The following is a 25,586-nucleotide window of genomic DNA, read 5'->3' as shown; positions in this document are numbered from 1 at the left end:
ATTCCTCTTGCTATACAACATTTCCTAGAATCTATACAGCATTCCTCTTGCTATACAACATTTCCTAGAATCTATACAGCATTCCCATTGCTATACAGCATTCCCTAGAATCTATACAGCATTCCTCTTGCTATACAACATTTCCTAGAATCCATACAACATTCATCTTGCTATACAGCATTCTCTAGAATCTATACAGCATTCCCATTGCTATACAGCATTCCCTAGAATCTATACAGCATTCTGCTTGCTATACAGCATTCCCTAGAATCTATACAGCATTCCTCTTGCTATACAGCATTCCCTAGAATCTATACAGCATTCCTCTTGCTATACAGCATTCCCTAGAATATGCAGCATTCCCCTTGCTGTACACCACTCCCTACAATCTATACAGCATTCCTATTGCTATACAACATTTCCTAGAACCTATAAAGCATTCCCATTGCTATACAGCCTTAACTAGAATCTATACAGCATTCCCATTGCTATACAGCATTCCCTAGAATCTATACAGCATTCCTCTTGCTATACAACATTTCCTAGAACCTATAAAGCATTCCCATTGCTATACAGCCTTAACTAGAATCTATACAGCATTCCCATTGCTATACAGCATTCCCTAGAATCTATACAGCATTCCTCTTGCTATACAACATTCCCTAGAATCTATACAGCATTCCTTTTGCTATACAACATTCCCTAGAATCTATACAGCATTCCCATTGCTATACAGCCTTAACTAGAATCTATACAGCATTCCCATTGCTATACAGCATTCCCTATAATCTATAAAGCATTCCCCTTGCTTTACACCACTCCCGAAAATCTATACAGCATTCCTCTTGCTATACAGCATTCCCTAGAATCTATACAACATTCATCTTGCTATACAGCATTCCCTAGAATCTATACAGCATTCCCTAGAATCTATACAGCATTCCTCTTGCTATACAACATTTCCTAGAATCTATACAGCATTCCTCTTGCTATACAGCATTCCCTAGAATCTATACAGCATTCCCTAGAATCTATACAACATTCATCTTGCTATACAGCATTCCCTAGAATCTATACAGCATTCCCTAGAATCTATACAGCATTCCTCTTGCTATACAACATTTCCTAGAATCTATACAGCATTCCTCTTGCTATACAACATTTCCTAGAATCTATACAACATTCATCTTGCTATACAGCATTCTCTAGAATCTATACAGCATTCCTCTTGCTATACAACATTCCCTAGAATCTATACAACATTCATCTTGCTATACAGCATTCCCTAGAATCTATACAGCATTCCCTAGAATCTATACAGCATTCCTCTTGCTATACAACATTTCCTAGAATCTATACAGCATTCCTCTTGCTATACAACATTTCCTAGAATCTATACAACATTCACCTTGCTATACAGCATTCTCAAGAATCTATACAGCATTCCCATAATGATTGCTATACAGTATTTCCTAGAATTTATACAGCATTCCCATTGCTAGACAGCATTCCCTAGAATCTATACAGCATTCCCATTGCTATACAGCATTCCCTGGAATTTATACAGCATTCCCATTGCTATACAGCATTCCCTAGAATCTATACAGCATTCCCTAGAATCTATACAGCATTCCCTTTGCTATACAGCATTCCCTAGAATCTATACAGCATTCCCTAGAATCTATACAGCATTCCCTTTGCTATACAGCATTCCCTAGAATCTATACAGCATTCCTCTTGCTATACAACACTTTCTAGAATCTATACAGCATTCCTCTTGCTATACAACATTCCCTAGAATCTATACAGCATTCCTCTTGCTATACAACATTCCCTAGAATCTATACAGCATTCCCATTGCTATACAGCCTTAACTAGAATCTATACAGCATTCCCATTGCTATACAGCATTCCCTGGAATTTATACAGCATTCCCATTGCTATACAGCATTCCCTAGAATCTATACAGCATTCCCTAGAATCTATACAGCATTCCCTAGAATCTATACAGCATTCCCTTTGCTATACAGCATTCCCTAGAATCTATACAGCATTCCTCTTGCTATACAGCATTCCCTAGAATCTATACAGCATTTCCTAGAATCTATACAGCATTCCTCTTGCTATACAACACTTTCTAGAATCTATACAGCATTCCTCTTGCTATACAGCCTTAACTAGAATCTATACAGCATTCCCATTGCTTTACAGCCTTAACTAGAATCTATACAGCATTCCCATTGCTTTACAGCATTCCCTAGAATCTATAAAGCATTCCCCTTGCTTTACACCACTCCCTAGAATCTATACAGCAATCCCCTTGCTATACATCATTCCCTAGAATCTACACAGCATTCCCATTGCTATACAGCCTTAACTAGAATCTATACAGCATTCCCATTGCTTTACAGCATTCCCTAGAATCTATAAAGCATTCCCCTTGCTTTACACCACTCCCTAGAATCTATACAGCAATCCCCTTGCTATACATCATTCCCTAGAATCTACACAGCATTCCCTAGAATCTATACAGCATTCCCTAGAATCGATACAGCATTCCCCTTGCTTTACACCACTCCCTAGAATCTATACAGCATTCCAATTGCTATACAGCATTTCCTAGAATCTATACAGCGTTCCCATTGCTTTACAGCACTCCCTAGAATCTATACAACATTCCTCTTGCTATACAGCATTCCCTAGAATCTATACAGCATTCCCTAGAATCTATACAGCATTCCCATTGCTATACAGCATTCCCTAGAATCTATACAGCATTCCCATTGCTATACAGCATTCCCATTGCTATACAGCATTCCATAGAATCTATACAGCATTCCCATTGCTATACAGCATTCCCTAGAATCTATACAGCATTCCCATTGCTATACAGCATTCTCTAGAATCTATACAGCATTCCCATTGCTATACAGCATTCCCTAGAATCTATACAGCATTCCTCTTGCTATACAACATTCCCTAGAATCTATACAGCATTCCTTTTGCTATACAGCATTCTCTAGAATCTATACAGCATTCCCATTGCTATACAGCATTCCCTAGAATCTATACAGCATTCCTCTTGCTATACAACATTCCCTAGAATCTATACAGCATTCCCATTGCTATACAGCCTTAACTAGAATCTATACAGCATTCCTTTTGCTATACAGCATTCTCTAGAATCTATACAGCATTCCCATTGCTATACAGCATTCCCTAGAATCTATACAGCATTCCTCTTGCTATACAACATTCCCTAGAATCTATACAGCATTCCCATTGCTATACAGCCTTAACTAGAATCTATACAGCATTCCCATTGCTATACAGCATTCTCTAGAATCTATACAGCATTCCCATTGCTATACAGCATTCCCTAGAATCTATACAGCAATCCCATTGCTATACAGCATTCCCTAGAATCTATACAGCATTCTACTTGCTATACAGCATTCCCTGGAATCTATACAGCATTCCCTGGAATCTATACAGCATTTCCTAGAACCTATATAGCATTCCTCTTGCTATACAGCATTCCCTAGAATCTATACAGCATTCTGCTTGCTATACAGCATTTCCTAGAATCTATACAGCATTCCCATTGCTATACAGCATTCCCTAGAATCTATACAGCATTCCTCTTGCTATACAGCATTCCCTAGAATCTATACAGCATTCCTCTTGCTATACAACACTCCCTAGAATCTATACAGCATTCCCTAGAATCTATACAGCATTTCCTAGAATCTATACAGCATTCCTCTTGCTATACAGCATTCCCTAGAATCTATACAGCATTCCCTTGCTTTACACTACTCCCTAGAATCTATACAGCATTCCTCTTGCTATACAGCATTCCCTAGAATCTATACAGCATTCCCATTGCTATACAGCATTCCCTAGAATCTATACAGCATTCCTCTTGCTATACAGCATTCCCTAGAATCTATGCAGCATTCCTCTTGCTATACAGCATTCCCTAGAATCTATACAGCATTCCTTTTGCTATACAACATTCCCTAGAATCTATACAGCATTCCCCTTGCTATACACTACTCCCTAGAATCTATACAGCATTCCCATTGCTATACAGCATTCCCTAGAATCTATACAGCATTCCCATTGCTATACAACATTCCCTAGAATCTATATAGCATTCCCCTTGCTATACAGCATTCCCTAGAATCTATGCAGCATTCCTCTTGCTATACAGCATTCCCTAGAATCTATACAGCATTCCCATTGCTATACAGCATTCCCTAGAATCTATACAGCATTCCCCTTGCTATACAGCATTCTCTAGAATCTATACAGCATTCCTCTTGCTATACAACACTCCCTAGAATCTATACAGCATTCTTCTTGCTACACAGCATTTCCTAGATTCATACTCCCTGCCTCATGCAATTCACAATAAAAACTTGTTTTGAACAACTAAGCAGCTAAGGATATTTTACACTTACCTAGATAATCCCTCTCATTAACAGGTATATTAATTCCCTTCGTTGGCACATGGTGTCTGGTTGTATCAACAGCTTGGGCTAATGTATTGTGTTGTTTTTTGAGCTGATCAAGACCAGATACAATAGGGCCGAGACCTTCACGCTGAGAATAAAAATAAATGACAGTGAAGAGAAAGACAGTTGGATATTTATCAAGTTCACTCTAGTTGTGGAAAATAAAAAAAAACTGTATGTAATGATATCCAGCATTTTTTTATTGATTTGGATTTGATGGGCATACACATGGAATGTCCGAGGATCTTGTATTTGTGCAATAGATAAAGGTTGATTTTGGCACTCAAGCAGTTAAACAAATGATAGTTTCAAGTGTAGTGTTAAAATGCATGTTGAACAAATTGAATCAAAAGAAAACAGCATAACTTTTACAACTTTGCCCAAGTCTATTATTGAAGCATAGTACAACTATTACAACCTTACCATGGTAGGTGATTTTCCGTACAACTGGAAGATTTTGCGAATTGCATGTGTAACATGCACACCGAATGTCTGTCACAAAAATCAAACGATTTGATTTTGAGCTTGAACTTCTTTATTTCGTAGCTCACATCGAAAAGTTGATCTTTGACAAGAAAATATGGAGTTTGAATGCCCTTACCTCACCGAAATTGACTATCATCAAATGTGTACAGCACATTATTAAGCATGGAAATATCACCCAAAATACTTTCACATTTGTTTAATCCCACGCGATGTTTGACGCCACTGAGACGCTATGACCTGTGTTTGCCCTTTTTTTTAGTTCGATTTCATGCATAAAGCGGGATCTCGCAGTGAACAGAAAATAGTCTATTGTAGTCTAGATATAAATAACTACCGTAAAAACCCTGAAATAAGAGCCACTTTGTAACACTTTCATTTCTGGGTGGTGCTTATTTGAGGTAACATTTTGACAACTTTGTAGCCAATGGCTCTTAAACCAGGGTGATCAAACTTTTTCACTGTGAAATGGGAAAGGGATAGGCAAACACACACACAACCAAAACAGACAAATAATTATTAATGATGTATCATTGCAATTAATTTATTCTGTAAAAATACTGTTATGGGAATAACAAATGTCAAATAAATAAGAACGGCTGCTCGCTGACCGTGCTGCTTAGCGTACACGACGATTCGACGTTTCACCGACAATGTGTAGCGATGCCTGAAGTCATGTTTCACTGACAATGCGTAGCGATGCCTGAAGTCGGATTTGTAGCACTCTCAGGGTCTGACCCACACTTGTACTTCCGTTGTACAATTGTTTACCAAGTCTGGTACGGCAAACTCTAATTTTTTTCTTGAAAACTGGGAATAACTTGCGTGGCTGTGGCTGGCGTGGTGGTTGATTTGGTGACGATATAAAATAGTTTCGATAGAATTTGTCTGACCAGCAGCGACAGGAGCATGGAATGAATGAAAAAAAATATGCCCAATCATTTGTATTTATGGCAAAAACAATAAAGAAAAACACGTTTTTCTATAGATTTTTACAGCTTGGGTACTTGGGCATTGTTTTAATTGCGCTAGACGTCTGAAAGTACAGCTTTGGTTTATATATTTCCTGTTTCATAATCAAGCCAGCTTATAATGATATGTTAATGATATTCACGTACTTCACTGTCCAGGCTAACGGGGTCAAACTATAGCCCCACCCCTATATAACCAAATACGAAACGATACTGAGAAAGTAACAATTACATGTATTAAAAATAATTTCCTGTGACCAATCGGAGACTAAATCATTTACGAAAGCCCAGGCCTGTTACAAGGCATTTTCTAATTGGTACAAGTCCAGATTATTTTCAATTCTCACAAATAGCTAATTTAAATATTTGGGTCAGGCGGGTCACGTCGACTTCGCTTTGCTGTAAAGACAAGTTGATCGCGCAAGTTTGTGGAACTAATCCATTCGACATCAATTTTGATTATTTTCGGCAAGAGAGTCCTCTCCAAACTAATGCCAGTTATTTTGTCACTTCCCTGAACATTTTGTCTCGAATCACCCCAAAACGAACGTCTCAAATGAAATGCCAAAAATAACCCAAAGTCACGATCCCTCAAATGTTGCCAGGACCGGATTAACACCTCTGTTTCCCCCCACGCTAACCAAATTTCCCCCACGCTAAGGAAAAAATCTTTTGTTTTCTATTGACTTCCTGTTCCGGTCCGTCTGTGAGAAAGTATTTTCGATACCTTCGATTTTCCGATAAAGGCGTTCTAAAATCGTGACGTTTTTTACTTGGTTATAAAGACAACATTGGCAATGAAAATCTCAACGTGTCCTTCGGTGTTTCGGCAAAAAACATAGTTACTACTAAATAAATGCCAGTTATTTTGTCACTTCCCTGAACATTTTGTCTCGAATCACCCCAAAACGAACGTCTCAAATGAAATGCCAAAAATAACCCAAAGTCACGATCCCTCAAATGTTGCCAGGACCGGATTAACACCTCTGTTTCCCCCCACGCTAACCAAATTTCCCCCACGCTAAGGAAAAAATCTTTTGTTTTCTATTGACTTCCTGTTCCGGTCCGTCTGTGAGAAAGTATTTTCGATACCTTCGATTTTCCGATAAAGGCGTTCTAAAATCGTGACGTTTTTTACTTGGTTATAAAGACAACATTGGCAATGAAAATCTCAACGTGTCCTTCGGTGTTTCGGCAAAAAACATAGTTACTACTAAATAGTTTGTGAATTGGTCGATTGTGTGTCAGAAATTTAAAATAGACAAGTTGACAGTCACATTCACGCTCTCAACGTATTTCTTTCGTCTGTCATTCTTCCGTTCTCAATTATACTGGACATCAGGCAAGCTATGGGGGTAATCTTTATTTGTCTCGCACCTTCTGTGGGGCAATAAACAATGCAGCGTGGAAGTGAGGCACGACAAGCTTGTGTCTGCCTGATTGTAAACAACCGGGCGGTTGGCGCTTATTTCTGGTTTCTTATTGACAAAACCACTCAACTCTTGGTGGCTCTTAATGGAGGGTCAAATGTAACAAATTTTCACTGAGTGGCTCTTAATTGAGGGTGGCGCTTATTTGCGGATTTTTACGGTAACAAGAATTCTGGATGGATATAAACTAGACTGTTGTTACATGTGTATCACTTTTAAATAAATGCTAAGACTAAGTCATGTATTACTCGTTAATGTATATTTCATCTCATATTCGATAAAAAAAGAGTTCCAATGGAATTGAGAACAGAAATTTTACCCCTCAGATCTCATGGCGGAAAATAACTTCTTCCACAATAGCATATTGTTTGGGACTTACCTGTACTTTCAAAAGCTCATCTAACTTGTTCTTATAATGTAAATCCACTAATTCTGTCTCCAGTTCAGCTTTTCGAAGTGAAAGCATTTCGTTTTCATTCCATATCCAGTAGATTTCTGACTGAAAATTCAGAATATACATAAAGCACTATTTTAATGATCATCGAACGCAACTTTAGAGTAAAGTTTTCTAATCCTTTATATAAAGTTTACTGTCCCAATAAAATTTACTTGTAAAGTCTACTCCATATTAAGACCACACAGTCCAATGAGACCAGTGATCACCATGATGGCACAAGTTTGTTCAATTGAATTTGTGTATAAAAGTCAAAACAATTGAAGATGTTTACATGATGGTTTTTATGCTTATCTTTAAATTTAACAATTTAATCAAGCAAAGTATTATTTATTTCCCTATCATGTTCAGGTAATACCTGATGAGAAAGCACAGCTTAGAAACTGATTTACTGAGAATAAAATTGAGTACGCATAGAATGTTATAACACTTAGGGATTCAGCTTTTCGTATACGAGTTGTTTCAAGATGGCGACACATTTGTTAATTTACCAAAAACATAACAATGGAATGTTGTATCACTTAGCGCTTCAGTCGTCCACGTGCGAGTTGAGCATGTTTCAAGATGGTGGCTGATCAGTTGTCATTTGCCAATGTATACGATGTCATCTTAACAAATTTTGATCATTGGCAAGCCTGACCATAAACTGTTGCTTGGCAAAAATAACAAGTTACATGTATCACATCAAAACTGGAATTACTGGGCTTATCTTACCATGGCATCTTTTTCTCGTTCTTCCATCACCTTGTCCATCTGAAATAATATAAACATGTGATCAATCATCAAATTGCCTTAAAAAGAATACAATTATATTCTTTTTTTTATAAATGTAACATCAATATAAATAGATGTACATAAGATCCAACATCTAACCATAGAGTGAAAAAAACCCACTGATTTATGGTAGCAATAGGGAAAAAGTTAGAAGTTGATCTGTGATTCAGATATTCATTAAATGTTACTGAAAGTGACATTACATGACCGCCATGTTAGTTCAGTTGACAGTTGTTGATGTAAATGAAACACATTTCATTTTTTGGCGTTCATTCAGCTGACTTTTTAAAACTGACGACCGACTAGAATTGGCTGATGAGTCGGCTGTGTAGTTTCACCTTATGCATGCCAATATAACTACTTATGCATAATCTGAAAGCTTAGATATAGGCTAATATGGTAATGCAATTGTAGTATCAATGTTTGTTTAAATCTGAAGGTGTTTTTTTAGTTTTGTGAGATTTTCAATATTTATTGTTTGTTGTTTTTCTGAGAGCAGTTTTTCATCATAATCAGCAAGAAACCTGCATCCAGATTGTTTTTCCCATCTATGCTTTAGTTTAGTTTTCTAACTGTAGCGATGTGCCTGTGTATACCATTATGTTTTACTCAATAATAATGTCATCAGCAATGTCTAAATATGGAATATTGTATTATAAGAGAAGTCCTACCTTGGAAGAGAAAAACACCCATTGTATATATCTGGCATAGAGCACATTCAGATAATCCTGTGTGATTTCCTGTGGGGCTGCCACCTACAACAATATACACATAATACATACATTACATAGTGTGGTACTGATGTCTATAACAATGTACACATAATACATACATTACATAGTGTGGTACTGATGCCTATAACAATGTACACATAATACATACATTACATAGTGTGGTACTAATGCCTATAACAATGTACACATGATACATTACATTAGATACTGTGGTACTGATGCCTATAACAATGTACACATAATACATACATTACATACTGTGGTACTGATACCTATAACAATGTACACATAATACATACATTACATACTGTGGTAGTGATGCCTATAACAATATACACATAATACATACATTACATACTGTGGTACTGATGCCTATAACAATGTACACATACTACATACATTACATACTGTGGTACTGATGCCTATAACAATGTACACATGATACATTACATACTGTGGTAGTGATGCCTATAACAATGTACACATATAATACATTACATTAGATACTGTGGTACTGATGCCTATAACAATGTACACAAAATACATACATTACATACTGTGGTAGTGACGCCTATAACAATGTACACATAATACATACATTACATACTGTGGTACTGATACCTATAACAATGTACACATAATACATACATTACATACTGTGGTAGTGATGCCTATAACAATGTACACATAATACATACATTACATACTGTGGTACTGATACCTATAACAATGTACACATAATACATACATTACATACTGTGGTAGTGATGCCTATAACAATATACACATACTACATACATTACATAGAGTGATACTGATGCCTATAACAATGTACACATAATACATACATTACATACTGTGGTAGTGATGCCTATAACAATGTACACATGATACATTACATTAGATACTGTGGTACTGATGCCTATAACAATGTACACATATAATACATTACATTAGATACTGTGGTACTGATGCCTATAACAATGTACACATAATACATACATTACATACTGTGGTACTGATGCCAATAACAATGTACACATAATACATCCATTACATACTGTGGTACTGATACCTATAACAATGTACACATAATACATCCATTACATACTGTGGTACTGATACCTATAACAATGTACACATAATACATCCATTACATACTGTGGTACTGATGCCAATAACAATGTACACATAATACATCCATTACATACTGTGGTACTGATACCTATAACAATGTACACATAATACATACATTACATACTGTGGTACTGATGCCAATAACAATGTACACATAATACATCCATTACATACTGTGGTACTGATACCTATAACAATGTACACATAATACATACATTACATACTGTGGTAGTGATGCCTATAACAATGTACACATAATACATACATTACATACTGTGGTACTGATGCCTATAACAATGTACACATGATACATTACATTAGATACTGTGGTACTGATGCCTATAACAATGTACACATATAATACATTACATTAGATACTGTGGTACTGATGCCTATAACAATGTACACATAATACATACATTACATACTGTGGTAGTGGTGCCTATAACAATATACACATAATACATACATTACATAGTGTGGTACTGATGCCTATAACAATGTACACATAATACATACATTACATACTGTGGTACTGATGCCTATAACAATATACACATAATACATACATTACATACTGTGGTAGTGATGCCTATAACAATGTACACATGATACACTCATTACATACTGTGGTACTGATGCCAATAACAATGTACACATAATACACTCATTACATACTGTGGTACTGATGCCTATAACAATATACACATAATACACTCATTACATATTGTGGTACTGATGCCTATAACAATGTACACATAATACATACATTACATAGTGTGGTACTGATGCCTATAACAATGTACACATGATACATTACATTAGATACTGTAGTACTGATGCCTATAACAATGTACACATAATACATACATTACATACTGTGGTACTGATACCTATAACAATGTACACATAATACATACATTACATACTGTGGTAGTGATGCCTATAACAATATACACATAATACATACATTACATACTGTGGTACTGATGCCTATAACAATGTACACATACTACATACATTACATACTGTGGTACTGATGCCTATAACAATGTACACATATAACACATTACATTAGATACTGTGGTACTGATGCCTATAACAATGTACACATAATACATACATTACATACTGTGGTAGTGATGCCTATAACAATGTACACATAATACATACATTACATACTGTGGTACTGATACCTATAACAATGTACACATAATACATACATTACATACTGTGGTAGTGATGCCTATAACAATGTACACATAATACATACATTACATACTGTGGTACTGATACCTATAACAATGTACACATAATACATACATTACATACTGTGGTACTGATGCCTATAACAATATACACATAATACATACATTACATAGTGTGGTACTGATGCCTATAACAATGTACACATAATACATACATTACATACTGTGGTAGTGATGCCTATAACAATGTACACATGATACATTACATTAGATACTGTGGTACTGATGCCTATAACAATTTACACATATAATACATTACATTAGATACTGTGGTACTGATGCCTATAACAATGTACACATAATACATACATTACATACTGTGGTACTGATGCCTATAACAATGTACACATAATACATACATTACATACTGTGGTAGTGATGCCTATAACAATGTACACATAATACATACATTACATACTGTGGTACTGATACCTATAACAATGTACACATAATACATACATTACATACTGTGGTAGTGATGCCTATAACAATATACACATAATACATACATTACATAGTGTGGTACTGATGCCTATAACAATGTACACATAATACATACATTACATACTGTGGTAGTGATGCCTATAACAATGTACACATGATACATTACATTAGATACTGTGGTACTGATGCCTATAACAATGTACACATATAATACATTACATTAGATACTGTGGTACTGATGCCTATAACAATGTACACATAATACATACATTACATACTGTGGTAGTGATGCCTATAACAATATACACATAATACATACATTACATACTGTGGTACTGATGCCAATAACAATGTACACATAATACATTCATTACATACTGTGGTACTGATACCTATAACAATGTACACATAATACATACATTACATACTGTGGTAATGGTGCCTATAACAATATACACATAATACATACATTACATAGTGTGGTACTGATGCCTAAAACAATGTACACATAATACATACATTACATATGTGGTACTGATGCCTATAACAATATACACATAATACATTACATTACATACTGTGGTACTGATGCCTACAACGATGTACACATAATATACTCATTACATACTGTGGTACTGATGCCTTGATCAGTAACAGAATTTTACATTTTCTCACGACTATGCTGAACAATGTGTAGCCATACAACCTTGGCAACACATTAATAATAAGGAAATACACAATTGGTATAAGCTTTGGAACCTACCTCCACATCTATGAACGAAGCAGGCGTCTTAGAGGTGATGTCCATTGGTGACGGTAAACCCACTAAAAAAAATCAATGGCATTGAATAATAGTTTTTGACATGATTATGTTAATGACATTAATGCTGATTCAGAGATACATCTGAACATAATGAAAATAACAAAATAGACATCCCATTGCCCATCTGGAATCAAATCTCAAAAGAAAAATAATGTGCATCGACTACCCAATATGTATTGTTATAATCTCATACCTGATTATTCGGATATCAGTCGATAAGTTAAAAATTGGCTAATTATTATGCAAATTGGATAATAATTAAAACTAATGGATAACAACCAAACCCTGTAGATTATCCAAGAGCAAAGTGTTATTGACATACATTTGTAAATGTATGTTGATTGCTTTTTTTTAATTTGGTTCAATATTATGCAAATTACCACAGAAAAGGGAATTGGAGAATAATAATGGAATACATCGTTTGCAAACAGTTGGTGGGAAATCACTTAAATTTAATCAGTTTAAAAAATCACTTCAGTTGATTATGTTCTCATTATTCATAAGAATAAATCTGTTTTAACAGCAGTAATATGGAAAAGACATTCCCACCCACCAATCGCACCAAATGCAATTTTAATACTCTCATTCGATTACAATTCTAGAACACATATGTATAATCAATGTACAGGCCATGGCACTTGTTTAAGTTTTGTATGCATGCACAGTGACTGGTTGGCATAAATCAGTTATTTGCACCCTAAGATAAAAAACTGTTGTTTGCTGCTGTTGTGGTTGTTATTAATAAATATATATGTACGTGTCCCTGTTAATACAACAATTACGGGTAACATTGTCACAATAGAAGCCTATTTATAATTTTTTGACAAAATTGGTCATAAATCACACAACAATGTTCATTAGTTTATTATGTACAATTATAAAGCTAGTGTCTCATGGTACAATTAAATAGCATTGTTTTGTGTGTTACAGTTATGCGTTTTGAGGAACGTGTCCTAATATTTTTTGAAAATTGTTAGAACAATTCCATAGAACACAATATTAAAGAAAAATTGCATTTTTTGACACTTTTTAAAACCCAGATTTTTAAATAATTCAGAACAACAAAAAGTACTCCATCATTAACAATATAATGTTATAATAGTGTCAAAATGGTAAGTTTTCGCTAAAATACAACCATCAATTTCTCAAACAAGTCATTGTCAATGACACGTCCCCGTTCCGTTCATATTTGCGTGACATATATATTCAAAGCAGATCATGACCGAAATGCACCTGCATATGTACAACACATTGTGCTAAATCTGAACAAAATCCATCCATGCATGACTGAGATCCGGTTCTGGAATTGTGAAAATACGTGATTTTGATGCATTTTCGGCCTTAAAATGGCCATCATTTCGCTATTGTTAAGCAGATCATGAAATAAAGGCACATATCTATTTGTGACATGATGTACCATGTGTGTGTGAAGTTTGAACTTGATCAATCCAGACATGTCTTGGATACGGATCCAGAACTGAATTCTTTAACAAAATGGCCGCCAGTCGGCCATTTCGAACTTGATCCAAAAAAAAAAAGACGTGCATCAAGGTCCTATTATGTTTAATGTATGTACCAAATTTGAACAAAATCCATCCATGCATAACTGAGATACGGGTCCGGAATGGTGAAAATGTGCGATTTCAATGCATTTTCGGCCTTAAAGCGGCCGCCATTTGGCTATCGTTAATGAGATCATGAAACAAATGCACATACATATTTGTGACATGATGTACCTTGTGTGTGTGAAGTTTGAACTCGATCAATCCAAGCATGTCTCGGATACGGATCCAGAACTGAATTCTTTAAAACAAAATGGCCGCCAGTCGGCTATTTCGAACTTGATCCGAAAAAAAAAATGACGTGCATCAAGGTCCTATTATGTTTAAAGTATGTACCAAATTTGAATGAAATCCGTCCATGCATAACTGAGATCCAGGTCCGGAATGGTGAAAATGTGCGATTTCAATGCATTTTCGGCCTTAAAGCGGCCGCCATTTGGCTATCGTTAATGAGATCATGAAACAAATGCACATACATATTTGTTACATGATGTACCTTGTGTGTGTGAAGTTTGAACTTGATCAATCCAGACATGTCTCGGATACGGATCCAGAACTGAATTCTTTAAAACAAAATGGCCGCCAGTCGGCTATTTCGAACTTGATCCGAAAAAAAAAATGACGTGCATCAAGGTCCTATTATGTTTAATGTATGTACCAAATTTGAATGAAATCGGTCCATGCATAACTGAGATCCGGGTCCGGAATGGTGAAAATGTGCGATTTCAATGCATTTTCGGCCTTAAAGCGGCCGCCATTTGGCTATCGTTAATGAGATCATGAAACAAATGCACAAACATATTTGTGACATGATGTACCTTGTGTGTGTGAAGTTTGAACTCGATCAATCCAAGCATGTCTCAGATACGGATCCAGAACTGAATTCTTTAAAACAAAATGGCCGCCAGTCGGCCATTTCGAACCCGATCCAAAAAAAAAAATGACGTGCATCAAGGTCCTATTATGTTTAATGTATGTACCAAATTTGGACAAAATCCGTCCATGCATAACTGAGATCCGGGTCCGGAATGGTGAAAATGTGCGATTTTGATGCATTTTCGGCCTTAAAATGGCCGCTATTCGGCTATCGTTAATCGGATCATGAAAAAAATGCATGTGCATATGTCCCATATAATGTGTGATGTATGAGTGAAGTTTGAACTTAATCGGTCCATGCATGTTCGAGATACAGGTGATCACGGATGGACGGACGGACGGACGCACACAGGGCAAAACATAAGTCCCCATTTTCGGACTGCGTCCGAACGGGGACTAAAAAAGGCTGGTGACCCCCAACTTTTTTTAGGTCAATATTCTTATACTGCCTTGGAGTACAGTTTATTGCAAAATAAATAAATTAACCTTAAGAGTCCAATAACAGGTCTGGAATAAGAGCAAATTCCACTGTGACAAGAATGCTGTCATTGTTTTATGAACTGAGGAACAGCACATTAATTTGATTCCACGCCCTGCATGAATTTACTTATGGATGGCTTATTGTTCTGGGCAATGGTCATGATCATAGCCATGTTAGCATACTGTGTACAATATACAAACCTGCTTGTCTCGACTTGGGTCTTGCTTTCTTGCTGTCAGTCTTTATGGCAGACGGTGGCTGGAAATAGGAACCATCCCCTAAAAATAATACATAATAATGACACAATGTGTTTTATAGCCTTTATAGAGGTATGTAAATGTGTCGAAATGGGTGTAGTGCGAGTGGTTAGTGCTAGTAGCACTAATCCGAAAAAGTACTAGATCTAGTGCTAAAACGGCACTAGATCTAGTGCTATAAAATTGTTGTATCTTTCATTCATTGGAAATGTGCTGCAGTGGGAAAATTGAGAATGTACATGAATGTCATGTCATTGTCCACGTTTGTTGTAATAGACCTTTGAAACAATGCGATCAGTCGGGAAACTAGCTCCATGGACAGTGAAGCAATTTTTACAAATTGTGAATAGATACACGACCTGTGAATGGGTATGTTGCTCAGTACCGCTGGGAACCAGACAGAAAATGAACCGTTGTCTGGTTGTCATGACATTGACCCTTGCAGACATAATCAACCAATGGTAAAAGTGGATTCACGCAATCCTGTTGTTACATTGTACCATGGAGGTACTAACGGAAGGAGCCACAACGCCTCTCAAGTGGCCATTTAAGCCTTTTAAGTGGCTTATTTCCTTTTGTTTCAACCCAAGTTAATTCTGTCTAGCTCATCTTTGATGTCGATGATAGTTTTCGATTGCTTACACAAGTAACCAGTTAGCGGAATATGATATAACCTCGTCGATTTTTTAACGTGACCATATAATACAGTACAGTTCTCGCGGAAGCTTTGGCTTTTGTGGCATCATTGTCGCCTACGCATGGCTTCATTGTCGCCTCAGCATCGCATCATTGTGGCATCAGCTTCGCGTCATTGAAAATTGAAGCTGTGTTCGCCTCGCTATTTTGTGGCATCATCGTGGCCTCAGCTTCGCAGTCTCATGGCATCAACATGGCATCAGCTTCAAAGTATTGTGACATGAGTATGACCACATTATTTGCACGCAGAAGGGCAGTAGACAAAAACATGTACAGAAGTTCGATATGTAATCGATTTGAAATTCAAGGCGAATAAAATAATATGATCAAGAGTAAAATGACATTTTAAAAAGATATCTTGTTTAATTATTTTAGTGTTGCGAGTATTGGGCACCAAAAACTTTGCGAAGTACATTACAATCGGCAAGGTGACGAGTTTCATATTGACTGGAAGGAAAATCGTGATAAATTCAAATCACACGATGCAATCGTCGTTCTGATACAACACAATTTGCTGTATACGAAGTGAAACTGTTCTTGTTATAAAATTTACCTTTTTTCGCTCATTTTATTTGCTGCTAGAAGAGCAGATTCAGATTCCTCATTTCGGTGGTATTTTTCTGTGTTTCGTTTAGTTTTAGCCGAGTCCGACCCCATGCCCGGACTACTAAAACATGCAACACACACGTACGCCGCCGGGTGCGTCGGCGTCGTCGCCAGTCATCTTGATACAAAGTTCCAAAACAAGTGCGTACATTTCCAACATATGATTGGATGGTTGTGGTGGCGTCGGTCTGGTAAAATTTGACAACCAATTCTCAAAATTAAGTCACGATCAGTGATCTGAGCTCGATCTATACGTACTTTAAAATTATTCTCACAAACATATTTTCGAATGAAAACGAGCCATGCCCTGTAAAAAATCGAATAGCACTTGACATGCAGGAATAATTTATTGGGCTTCAGAAAAAAAAAACGTGTCCATTTAGTGTGGCCGTAAATATTTGGTCACCAGCCGATGAACAATTTGAAAATCATGATTCACACGGAAGTCTTTCGATACTGAAAATCATCGACCCCAGTCTGGTTTACCTTATTTCCCAACTTGCAAAACTGATTTGTATCTCAGCCCTGTTTGTTTTGTTTTTTCTTTTTTTTGAACTGAGGTAAAATCCCATCCGTTTGTCAAAATATACCGATGTTTTCCAGTGAATAATTGCGAAGCCTGTCACAGCACACAAAAAAACTTTGTGAATCGACGATGGAGATTGGATGGTACGACGACCCTTCAATTTGCGTTAAATATGTTTTGTTACAACATCATTGATTGGCTGAGAGTCACCTGATCGGAGCACGACCTGGGTCACAGAACCATATTAGTCCGTATTATCAACAGGACTTTGCGAGAAAACCACACCCACATTTTCAACCATTTTAGCGCGGAAGTTGCCAACAAATGTCAAAAACTCGTGAATTGTATAAATTCGAATAAAATAAAGCTAGCGATTCGTAAGACTGGTTAATAATATATCCCCCGATGCTCTTCGATTTTTTTATTTCAAGGTGAGAAATGGATACTAGTAGTTGAAGTTCCATCGATTTCAAGGCGACTATTTAACCGCGACAACTCTACGCTCTGTTGTAGTTTCGCGAGGTAAAACAAAAATACAATAATTAGTACTTGTTTAATTATTTGGTTTTACAGCCCGCAAATTACGGGACATGATCCCCATGAATTGCGATAAATAAATGCTGATTGTGTTGAATGACGGACGTCGGGACCGTTTGGGGAAACAAATTACGGTCGGTAGACATTTCAAACAAATGAAATTATTAACGAAAGACGAGATTATTCTAGGTATTTACGATCATTCAGTCATACCAAATATATACAAAATTGACAAATACACAAAGATGTGTAATAGTAGGCCATTTTTATTTTAGCCTTAGAAATATTTTCTTTCACTCAGTCCACGTCCATGCGTGGGAATTCTATTTAGCTTCATGGTCCTTCGGCTTGTCTTCTGCTTGGGGGGAAACAACAATAATTATACAAATCGTAAACTCAACACAATCAGGAAAAGAAACCCAGACAACCATGTTGTACTTCTGTTGAATACATTTTGTAGCAGTGAGTCACGTTGGAATATTGTCTAAAATAAAATATTCAATCCCATCCAAATCTAGGTCAAAAGGTCAGATTGCGTGCATATAATTATAGATAGTTAAAACAAAAAGTATTTGAACTTTTGACGGTTGTTCAACATCTATGCACGGTTACTAAACTAGTAACCGTGATCTATGAAAACCAGAAAATTTTTAGTAGTCCGAATTGTTGTACGGTCGAAAATGAAACGGAAATTGATCGGTCAAAAGCGGAAGCGGTCAAGAGGTTTGGGGGAAATGAGTACAGTACTTCTTTGTTTGATGAAGCGATGCTGATGCCACATTGTCGCCATAATGAGGCCACAATGAAGCGAAGCGATATTCGCCTAACTTTTTAATGTCGCGACATTGAAGCGATGCTGAAGCCATAACAATGCCATAATGATGCGATGCTGAAGCGAAGGTGAAGCTGAAGTGAAGCCAAAGCTTCCGCGAGAACTGTACTGTATATGTCCAGACACTTTCTCAGCAATAATATTTTTTAGGATTCTTAGGATTGTTTGTTGTAGACTCACGAAATCTTGTTCTTGTTACAGTTGCTAACATATGAAATCTGTGAAGTTACAAGTTCCAATTCTTACAAGTTTAATTTCCGGTTGTGAAATGTGTATTTTATCCCTTCACAGCTAAACAAACCCAGTGCGCATATATGATGACCGTAGTTTCATAATGCGCATATATTTTATGGTCACGTTTTTTTTTTAAATATTTTGGCATAATTTTTCGGACATTTCAATCTTTCCTGACGCCTAAAATAGACTATTTAAGTTTTTATTCAAGAGCATGTTTATTGTTACTAGCGTGAACGGGTAAGCTTCGTTTGGACAAAGAGCTGTTATCACTGTAAACAATGTTAATTTATTCTTTTAATGCTCAGTTCATCTTTTGAAAACAACTTTTTTTTTATTTTAAAAAAAAATCATGCCATTTTCCCATCAAAATCCAAGCCAAAAGATCGTACTACAACATCAGCAATCTCTTCCGTGTTGCGTTCAACATATTTAAATGAGCTATGATGATTCAAACACATTGGCATCCTCCAGCATTTTGATTGGTTAATTAGCGATTTGACCCGTTAGCTCAAGTCATGCAAAGAAACATGGTGGATACCCAACAGCATCTTGTGTTTATATGCGATCGGAATCATTTGCTTACGAAGAAACTAAGTTGAATTTTATTTGAATTTCATAACAATTCAACGAATTTATTTTTTGTGCGTTATTATAATCACTACTGAGTAATGATTGTGAAATGCAGCATGACTGGATGGCGCAACCATGATCATTTGCTACTACGCAATGCAGTTGTGTTTAGAATATACTTTCGTTACCAATAAAATAAAAACAAATGTATTTGAAAAATTACACTTGGTAACACTTATGAAATTTCAGGCGGTCTACTTTTTAATTCAGCAAGAATTATTAATTATTGTTAATTCTGCAATAGTTTCTTTCGTCTTGGGTGGCCCAACTGACGGCGTTGAAAGTCGGCGTAGTTAGATACTTCAATGAAAATCGGAGTCCCCAAAAAATATTTGATGACTATTTTTTGAAATTTTAGCACTAGATCTAGTACTTTTTCGGATTAGTGCTACTAGCACTAACTACTCGCACTACACCAATTTCGACACATTTACATTACATGCTTTATAGTTATATCATAGGAAGTGCAGGTCACTTGTTATGGTCAAATGTTATGGTAACCTGAACATAGGGGTGATTGTCTTCAGTGCTGCCTAAGTACATATTTTACATAATTCTCAAGATAACCTTATTCTTTGTATTCCTCCTTGTAGTAGTAATTTAAAATAAGATAAAGACACAAAAATGTTTTATGTTTATGAGGTTCGTGTTCAGTCATGGTACATGTATTTCACATCATGCATACCACGAAAATTTTTCAAATGTGACTACAATTATCACGAATTCATACAAAGTTTCTGAAAGGGTTCACCCCAAATAAGGAACGTTGAAACAAAAACAAAATATGCTATGAACTAATGCAGATACAGCTATGCACAGAATTCCAAATTGCTAGATGTATAACAATACATTGGGATAAACTTATGGCATGCACAAACCTGAAAACATTGGGGAATTGACTGGTATAGTACCGAGCGTCCCAGCGAATGGTGTAGACGTCACTAAAGATCTCCTTGGTTTCGTGTGTAGCTTAGATACGGGGCGTCCTTTACTGGAAGTTGTTGCAGTTTTCCTCATCATCTGTACAACAAAAGATACATTCAGTAAAATTATCTACAATATCACTTCACATGCTTGAAGTTTCCATTTCTGATTGGTCATTAACAGGTCACATGACTGACAGCAAATTAAAACTGTCATAATGTGAAATTACAGCCTTTTTTGAACTTTTTAATCATTTATGGAGGCCATCGGTAGTCAAATTTATGTTTTTTGTAGTCACTGACGCCTATTCAGGAATATTTTTTTCACTGTGAAAAATCAACTGTTTCAAAACATTATTTTAGAAGCAAAAGACGGCCTAGCAATCTAACCTGACGCCTAAATCAGAGTGACAGCAATTCTCAGAAGTATTGGGGCAGCCAATTTGCAAACTCGCTAGCAAATTGGCTAACTGCTTTGGTTTTGACTGAATGGTTGGCTTTTGAATCTCGCTGGCGCCGTCCTGTGGTCACGCCCACTCTGGGTGAATCTATACAAGTCATGTATAACAGTAGGAGGTGGTCATACTTTAGTTGGATGGCGATTTCGCTTTCAAGTATACCAGGGAAAGTGTTCTATTTTTTTCGTGTAATGAAGTGTTCGTATACAAGGGATTGTCCACGTAAACACGATGCATGAAGTCGAATTTTATTAGCAGTTGGTTTAAGGTTACCCCAACGAATCGTTTGGATGTGAAAACTGTTATCTCTTTATTTAGTTTTAATCAGTGTTCAAGATAACTACCCCTATTTAGTAATAAATATCGGTGGACATTTATCATATTATCACTTGTACGCCAGCTGACTGTGGCCATTCTCTGGCTCACCTGAGAAACTATTTTAACATCACACCTCGCAAAGCAAATCATTCAGGGGAATCCAGACATGTACCAGGCTACGTAAAAGCATTCTATGTTCCCTAATGCAATATAGACGTGACCACGAGTCGCCGCCAGCAAGAGTCAAGAGCCAAATGTTTAATCAAAACCCAAGCAGTTAGCCAATTCACTAGCGAGTTTGCAAATTGGCTGCCCCAATACTTCTGAGACTTGCTGTAAGTATAAATTCAAATAATGACTATATGAGAACACATAGTTACATAAGTTTATTTTTTGTGAATTTGACAAATTGACTTTGAATTATTGAATAGAATATGGTCAGTGAAAGAAGAGGTTACAGAAAATACATTTACTGTTAGTAGTTTTACTAACTAGACTATCAATATTTTATTTTCACAATTCACTTATAAATACTATCTAAGAAAGCTACAAAAACTTATACATGTCTGAGATAATGTACTTTACCTTTGAGTGAGTTTCAGAGTCTCTATTGGTGGTGACATTAGGTTTGGAAGGGAGAGTAGTGTTAAAACCCTGCATATATCTGGAGGACACAATACGACCTAGACACAATGAAGAGATGCTATTAACTATGATATTAACATTTTTTGACAGAACAAAACATGCTCTTAGTTGTGAGTATTTGTAGATTGTCAACGTAAATTTAAATTGGAAACTACAGGTCACCCAACCTCCCATCAGTTTCCAGATTTTGATCACTTTTTTTTCGCTCGTTTTGTTCAATTTGACCGGACAATTTGCTTGCTCACCTGACAGGGCAACCTCCCACATTCACAGTTCATTACCTATTGTCTCATGTATCAGTTTTGTTTTTATGATGTTAAAAGAAGAATAAATACAATCAGAAATTTATAGAATGACCGTTGAAAACATACGGTGGATCGCACTGCCATAAAAAATTGGTAACTTACATATGCGTAGTAATAATGTCCACCATAAACAAGATTGGACCAAACATGTGAAATCAAATACGGCACTGACACAGACTACTGTAAAAACTCGATTAATTCGCGGTAGTAAAAATAATTATTTTTTCAAGTGCACGAATTAATAGCGTAAAAACGAAAAGTATTGGTTTTTGGTGCACGAATTAAAAGAGTACTTTTAGATCGATTCAAAAAGGAGCTGTTTTCATAAATTTATCAGTGATTTGTTTTGTTTTCCAATGAACACGCTTACAGGACGGTTTTTTAGTGCCTCTGAGACTCGTGGCTAGCGAAATTCATGGCGTATAGTCGGGCAGAGAACACCCACTGCGTCAAGGACCACGCACCATGTTACACTTGAAATGAAATGGTGAAATGGCAAAGCTCACTCTGTACACAAACAAACAATAAACATGTGGCTACGAAGTAGCCGTCTGGCTGCACTGCCCTTTTTTATTTTTCTAGGCATCGCCCGGGAGATGTTATGGCAGATATTACGAAGCCCATCTTGTCTGGAAAAATAACCCTGCGTTGATAAAAATGATCTCAGAAAATGTTTAGAAAAAATAATGTTTCGCGTTGACCAAATATAATCATGCAAAGTATAAATTCAAAGTGTTTCAATACATTGGCGAGAAGTCGCATTTTACGTGAACAAGAACATGCACTAAGAAGGAAAAGCAAGCCAAAGTCAAAACAGGGTGCATCATGGACATGACACAACACACGCTGCGACAACTGAGTGATCAGCGACATCATTTTGGAACGCACCTGAACTTCCAGTACTTCTTTGCGAAACTTGCTGCGCAGCGATGCTGACATCAAGTGTGTGTTGATCGAAGTTTGACCTCAAGTCACGCACTGAACTGGCGCGTTACCTTAGCAACTTTTTTCTTTTGTGTCCCGCACGTCTATCTAGTAAAATTGTTATTATATCCGAAGGTACTGTAATTACGCAACTTGTTGTATGCAACTCTGTACTGGCTTTGAATATATCAACGTCATTTACTTAGTGCACTGCTTTTCTAATTACGCAGATTTGTTCACAATATTCTACCGGCTCTGAATATTTCAACTTCGTAATGTATTGCTTTCATGATAATTAGTTTTTTTTAACCACGCGTTTGAATTACGCGCGGCATTGGGCAATGACCTCCAGAGTTCATGCATTGATATTTAAATTCTGGCCACCCAGCTTGACGCAAATCAATATAGTTACTTGTCATTTGTTCAAAAAATCTTTCAACTCTTACAAATACCATGGACGCGAAGAGTTAACTGGGGGTTAAATGAAAATGAACGTCTTTCTTGGACAAAAAATACGTCAGTACAAGATTATGTGTGCAAGGTTAGATTTATAGAACGTACATGACCGCTTAACTCTGTGTTTTTTACCGAATCCGGTATAATGTAACACGAGGTCAATCGCACAACCAATCAAAAATGTCAATTTACGCACCATAGGGCGGTTCACTTAAATGACATAATAGGATAATGGCGGACACATGGTCGATGCAACCCTGTGGACCAGCGACGAAAAAGCCCTGTACTAAGCTTTCCATCACGGAAATTCGTACTCGATGTGCAGACTGATGGATATTTATCGACTAAGTAATAATCTTGCCCAACATCTGTAGTGTCGTGGGGGAATGATTTTTTTCAGGTCAAATCTTTACCGAACCTAAACTGCTTGCTAACTGAAAGGCTGTGATGACTGAGATCATCTGTGATTGCGGCTACACCAAGTACTGATAACATAACAACTCAAACAAAATGTATATTTTTAATGTCTTCATGCAATATATTCTGAGTTATCCACTTTATTCTGGCCCGCGAATTATTAGGATACAATTTTAAACATGTTTTGAATGCCGCGAATTAAAAGGATACATTTAAAAATTAGCGTTTGAAAATAAAATGGGTGCGCGAATTAATATGAAATAAAACCATCTATTTTTGTATGCACCGCCAATCCAAGTATTTTATTAGAAGTTATACATAAGTTTTAATTTTATAAATTATGCCGTAATATATAGTTCCACTGTTACTATTATTTTAGCTGTAAATATTTGTAAATTGACAACGTAGTAGGGTTTTACAGTGGAAACTTGTACATTATCTAATGTTTTGAAATAGACACTAATGTCATGGAAACGGTATTGGTATTGCATGAATCTGAAAAAGTCACCAACATAAGTTTGAACTGTCAACCTTGATTTTACAAAAATGATTGGTTAATTTTGTTTTGCTTGCTAATTATGAGTTTTTATTCCAGTGTAATACAATAGTTCATTTCAATTGGAGAATATTTTTTTTATTTGAACATTCCTGCATACCGGGAAATTTGCATCTAGCATGAAGCTGATTGGAGCTTCACCTGGCAGGACTCTGCTGGTTTGATTGTGATTATAGCTATTGTTAGATAGTAAGTTAGTTAGATTGTTAGTGTAGTAATATTTGTATTCAAATGTTAACATTACCTTTAGGTTTCTTCTTTTTTACACCATTGCCACTCTTCTCATCAACACTTTTCAAAGTACTG

The 25,586-nt window shown here is 36.4% G+C and overlaps 1 protein-coding gene across 1 annotated transcript in view; it reads right to left on the bottom strand.

Annotated features, from left to right (window-relative positions):
- Positions 1 to 25,586, bottom strand: part of LOC102805301 (HAUS augmin-like complex subunit 8) — a 49,394-nt gene that overhangs the window by 11,333 nt on the left and 12,475 nt on the right. Inside the window, exons 8-16 of the mRNA XM_085504044.1 lie at positions 25,525 to 25,583; positions 22,563 to 22,660; positions 21,157 to 21,298; positions 16,158 to 16,235; positions 12,979 to 13,040; positions 9,304 to 9,387; positions 8,573 to 8,611; positions 7,784 to 7,903; positions 4,467 to 4,608 (exon numbers count right to left, since the gene is read on the bottom strand). Of these exons, the coding sequence (XP_085360170.1) occupies positions 4,467 to 4,608; positions 7,784 to 7,903; positions 8,573 to 8,611; positions 9,304 to 9,387; positions 12,979 to 13,040; positions 16,158 to 16,235; positions 21,157 to 21,298; positions 22,563 to 22,660; positions 25,525 to 25,583 (824 nt within the window). The remainder of the gene's footprint in view (positions 1 to 4,466; positions 4,609 to 7,783; positions 7,904 to 8,572; positions 8,612 to 9,303; positions 9,388 to 12,978; positions 13,041 to 16,157; positions 16,236 to 21,156; positions 21,299 to 22,562; positions 22,661 to 25,524; positions 25,584 to 25,586) is intronic.

The sequence above is a fragment of the Saccoglossus kowalevskii genome, chromosome 9 (assembly GCF_978046115.1).
Source record: "Saccoglossus kowalevskii chromosome 9, keSacKowa6.1, whole genome shotgun sequence".
Taxonomy (NCBI): domain Eukaryota; kingdom Metazoa; phylum Hemichordata; class Enteropneusta; family Harrimaniidae; genus Saccoglossus; species Saccoglossus kowalevskii.
Note: the sequence above shows the minus strand (reverse complement) of the source record. Positions and strands in the feature narration are given on the sequence as shown.